The sequence below is a fragment of the Morone saxatilis genome, unplaced genomic scaffold, assembly GCF_004916995.1.
Source record: "Morone saxatilis isolate NCDOM2014 unplaced genomic scaffold, NCSU_SB_2.0 Contig21, whole genome shotgun sequence".
NCBI classification, from domain to species: Eukaryota; Metazoa; Chordata; class Actinopteri; family Moronidae; genus Morone; species Morone saxatilis.
In genome coordinates, this window is record NW_023339774.1 from 20427506 (window position 1) to 20432856 (window position 5351).

Consider the following 5351-nt stretch of genomic DNA (forward strand, 5'->3'; position numbering starts at 1 on the left):
AAAAAAAAAAAAAAGGAGGGAGGAGGGTGGGGGGAGGCAAAGAGGAGAAGGAACAGATCGTTATGAAATGAAGTCAGAGAAGTTCTTGTGTTAAACACGTCCCGTCAGTTCAAGTTGGCTAAAGGTCGTAATGAGGTTATAGTGGGCCCTCTCGTCGTCTGTCAGCTCCATGTTCCCGGGCCGGACCACCACCACCACGTTGAACCCGGCTTCTTCGGCTGCTTTGGCCTCTGCAAAGACAAACCAAAGAGTTGGGATTGAGCAAAAATCGGCTCCTTTATAATGACGTCAAATACAAGACATCACAACAACAATTTACACACATTTTAGAAGATAAAACTGATTTAAAAAAAATATTAACTCATGGTTTTCATTATGCCAGCTGTACTTCCAGTGCCTGTGGCAGGATTGAGTCATAAAACACCAGAACTGAGTTACCATTTTAGCATTTTAGCACTTCCTGTTCCCTCCTGTAGTCAAACTGGTTTGTGGTTAGATGCCTGAAATAATCAGGGTTATTTTTATGTTCTACAAACATAAAATACATCAGTAAATACCCCTGAAAAATGCTGTGAACGATTCTACATTTTAACTTTTGACTGTGGAAAATAATTTCCTTTGTTTATGATGTTATAAGAGAAGAAGAGAAAATGCATTCAAGCATTTGTTAGATCTTAAGGATACACACAGTGTGTCTTGGGTGAGAAATACTGGAATAAAGTGTCAACAGAACTGTGTTTACATGAAAACTCCTCAGGGAACTTTTACAAACCAAGACTATCTTTTAATCATGTAGTTTGATTGTTTCCTCTATTGTTGTTTTTACAGTGTTTTATTTTGAAAACTGACTGATCTCTATGCTGTTCCTTGTAAGTGACTTCTTGCCGGGTTCGACGCTGCTCGACACAGCTTGCAAAACCTGATTCAGCCACACCCATAATTATTAGAGAGAACAAATCTGAGCGGCGACGTATTTCACATGCATTGACGCTCCCAACATACTCACCTCGAGTGACGTCTGTCAAGACATGTTATCTCCTCCGGGCTCGACTGACAGCCAATCCTACCAGCAATTCTCACTCCATAGTTTTGACTTCTATAGCTTCCATACTGGTGTCAAGTGACCATCAGAAAATAACTGATAGATTTTTCATAAATAATATAGCTACCAATATTGTCAATAACAGAAAGACTGTAATAACAAAATAATAATAGAGCATTATAAAGCGTCAAACAAACACTTGCATCCTGATACAAACAGAAAAGCTAAACCCCTACAACCTTTCTGATAACACAGAAACTAACAATGTTTTAAAAGGAAATATTAATTGAACCTAAGTAAAGTGTTAAATTACACGATGAAGAGAAGCGTTTGTACATTGTTTACCATCTGAAAACAATCTCCTTCGCACGGAGTATCCAAACAGAAGTTTCTGGTGCCTCCACGTTCCAGAGGAGTAAAATACACTTTTAATCCTTGTTCTTTCCATCTTTTGATGGATGGGATTACATCCTGGTAGATCCTGTTGGAAACAAGACCACAATCACGACATAAATGAATAATTTATTTACTTTTATTAAGCTTTTTTGATCGGGTTTTTGGGTCAAAGAAGTCAATTGTCAGGGATTTTAGCTTGGTTTAGAATTGTTTAATTAGTTCGAGGAGCATTTTCAGAATGTTATGACATTGGTAATTATTGAGTGAAATTATACTATTATATTATATTTTATTAACTAATCTAATGTTGAATATCATCAGTCCATGAACCTTTCTGTATTTCATATCTCAACAAGTCCTAAATCCCAAGCTGACATTTTCAAATTGAATGTTTTCTGTCCGACTTAAAACTCACAAAATGTCCAGTTTACTGTCAAAATAACGTTTAACTTGTTTACTAAAAAAAACAAGAAATAAAAGACTAAAACTATTAATTTGATTATGAAAATAGTTAATTTTCTCTTGATGTGACTGACTAATCAATTAACTGCTTCAGCTCTAATTGGTTATACTGACAATTTGAAAAACAACACCAACAGGCCAGCTTGAAATAAGCGAGTATATTTGCTTTCCTGTAAATTCCGTTGGGGTAAATCCTGGAGTTGGCGGACTCCCACCACCAACCAATAAAAACTACAATTATAGAGACATAAACTAATTCAGCATTAAAACTAAACTACTCTCCTGGATTTGATCAGAAAAGCACTATAAAAATGTTGAAAAGTATGTCCTTTATGGGACACAAACGACACTTTTAATTTCAAACCAATGTGAATCTTTACTTTCCAGTGATGATGAAACGGATGCTCAGAAACATGTCCTGGCTGATTAACTGTTAATGGTCCATACAGTATGTTCATGTTGAGCGACGTTCTGCCAAACCTTTGCCATAAAGTCATTACTTAGGTTGCGAACAGTAGCATCAGCACAGATGTATAGAATATTGAAGTGAGGAAAACTGATTCAGTGTACTTACTCGCCTTTGATTCTCCCAGAAGAATAAGCTTCGCCTCCCACATGTGACCTGGAGCTGTTTGAGTGCTGTCGACTTCCTGTCTGCTGCCATCTGCCACAGCAAATTATCACACTACTTCCGCTAATGGCCTTCATCTTCGTTGTGTGGACCGTCTTGGTCCACGTGTGGACGGGGCGCGAATTTTCGGTTCTGTTTCATGTCCTCTTCAATCTGCCATGACAGTCGGGGCTTTTATTACAGGAGCATCCGAGACAACTCTTTGTAGGAAGCACAGCTCGCTGCATGAGTTTTCATTAGGTTTTTTTGTGGTCCCACATTTGTATTTGATATTATTATGAGCACAAAAACTTATAAAACTCCTTTTAAGTTGGCACAGTATAATAGTATACCCCCTGTTTCAAGTCAACATCTTGACAATGTTTGTTTGTTGTTAAGTTTACATCCATAGTGTGTGAATAGCTGTAGGAATTATAATCCTTCTTACACATAGGACCCAATTTTTAGGAAGGAACAGCCAATGAACTTGGAATGATAAACAAACTAATTTTGAATTCATCGCGTGTAAAATGTTATTTGGGCAAAACAGTTAAATGATGGCAACAGAAACTCAGAGATTTTGTGTGAAAATATGTATGCTTATTACATATTTATACATGTCAGTATAGTCATATTGTAGACTGTAGATTGCTGAAATGTAAGTGGAAAAAGAGAAATTTAATCATGCAACTATTTCGATAATGTTGATTTATCACTTTTTTTTAAAGCAAAAAATGCCAAGAAAAATTCAGTTTCGTAAATGGTAAACATATTGTTTTTTAATTATTTATATGAATTATTTATGTTGTGGACTGTTTGGTCAGAAGGAAAAAAAACATAAATATGCAAACTTGTGAAAATCTTTGGGGGGAAAATTATAGGCATTTTTTAAAACTACTTTTGGACATTTTATTGGATTAAAAAAAATCGAATTGTAATGCAAGAAAATAGCGGGTTGTGTTAATAGAGTAATAAAACGGACAAGGGCCAAAAGTCTTCCTGCCTGCACTCTAAGAACATTGAAGTAAGGAGATTATATGCCTAGAGTTATAGATTATAGAGACTGGAGCTCCAAGAAAACATCGTAAATAAATGCTGATGTTTACATCTTTGTCAGGCTGAAATGACAAAGCCTGCAATAACCCTTGGAGAAAAAGCAGAAGTTGCTTTTAAAATTTGAATTAAAATCACTTGATGGAAGTCACATCATGTTACTGGTTTACTTTAAGAGATGGACATCTTGGTTTGCACGTCGTTCTTTTCCAGTGGAGTGGAAAGTTAATCTCTCGGAGGTGCTCCCTGATGTACGGAAATAAGATGATCTGAAAAACAACAACAAACGCAGAGTCATTAGGTGTGTTAAAAATAAATTAAACCAGAAGACACACTTTTACAGAGAGGAAAAAAATAAACCGACAAACTATGGTTTGTATTATATCTTAAAAATCAAAGATTGAAACATATTAACCAGTCATTTTTGATTGTTTGCATACTTCAATTTCATTGTTTGGTGCAGCAATATACTGGATGTTAGTGTATTTAGGGGTCTGCTTTTATAGCCAATTAGTTCCCAAAAATTAACTGCTGTGGGCTGCTGTTCAAGGGCCGCATGAAATTGGATGGTTGAAAGATGGGGAAAAAAAGATGAAATTCTTAATAACTCCTATATAGAGACACAATCATTTTATGGCCAGTATGAATCTGATTCAAGGATACAATTAACGACTAACGTACAGTTATAGCAGAATATAAAGCAAACAGATAAAGTGCAAAAGGAATGGCTGAAGAAATAAGATATTTACGTGAGGTATGTTTGGGATGACAGTTTTATAAGCAAGAATGCACAGCCTGTTTTCAACAATTGAGATGAAATAAAATAAATTAAAACAAAGGATGTAGTGTGTGAGTGAGAAAGTAATTACGCACTGACAATATAAAAGTGTATTAATACAGATTTGTGCTTAATTAAACAGCATATTAGAACGACTGATTTTGGCTGCTGGTTATTTTATAGGTTGGGAAAGCTCCGATGTGTGACATGAAACGGGCATGGCGTGTTGTTATTATTATCGCTCTAAAGATCGCAAATAATCAGCATTTTAAACAAGTTGTTGCGCGATTAAAGCAAACAAAGATACCAAACAGAGCAAACAAAGAGTAAACAAAAAGAGCCATTAAAAGCAGCGGTTACATCAGAGGTATGACTCTCTGGTTTGAGCCCGGATGCTAACCGCTAACATCTGTTTAGCACGCCGTCGTTAAAACGGCTGTTAATACACAATCAGCTCACGCGTATAAACCTGCAAGTAAATGTCAGCACTTTGAGTCGAAAAAACAAAAAAAAAACCTTTACAAAGTGATCGGCGTTGTTGGTTCCTTCAATATCAAGCAAGAGTGAACTGGTAGGCAGCAGCAACTGAACAGTGGCATTGTATTTAAAGGAGAGTCTTTGCAAGCTGCTTTGCTGAGGCGTAGTCGTCCAGCGGTGTGAAAGACGCGTGAATCGCCTCTTCTCTCTCACTGGAGCAGGTAAAGTCAGGAGTACAGGTGATCTAAACTGCTGCTCGATTATCACTGTGTGGGTTTGTTGGTATGCCTCGTTAGCTCGCAGTGATTTGCCATCCCTCGCAGGGCTAAACTGAGGCTGGGTTTTTTTTTTTTTTTTTTTTTTGTGTGGGCAAATCTTTATTTTCGAGTGTTTCAAAAAAAATACTTGCAAGTTCTTCTGGGAAGTTGGAACTTAAAGTGTATTTATGGACTTAATACAGAACGTTTATCGTATCTCAGTTACTAAGAAAAAATACGAGTACAATATGGAAGCTTATTGCATTCCACAGTGAA

The 5351-nt window shown here is 36.5% G+C and overlaps 1 protein-coding gene across 1 annotated transcript; it reads right to left on the reverse strand.

Annotated features, from left to right (window-relative positions):
• Window positions 1-6: 6 nt before the first annotated feature.
• On the reverse strand, window positions 7-5132 carry enoph1 (enolase-phosphatase 1). The gene is given in 10 exon segments (XM_035668346.1): window positions 7-230; window positions 1007-1028; window positions 1030-1110; window positions 1371-1462; window positions 1465-1523; window positions 2475-2521; window positions 2523-2684; window positions 3734-3832; window positions 4858-5030; window positions 5120-5132. Coding segments are annotated over 10 exon segments (888 nt in total). The 3' UTR covers window positions 7-90.
• Between the last annotated feature and the right edge of the window lie 219 nt (window positions 5133-5351).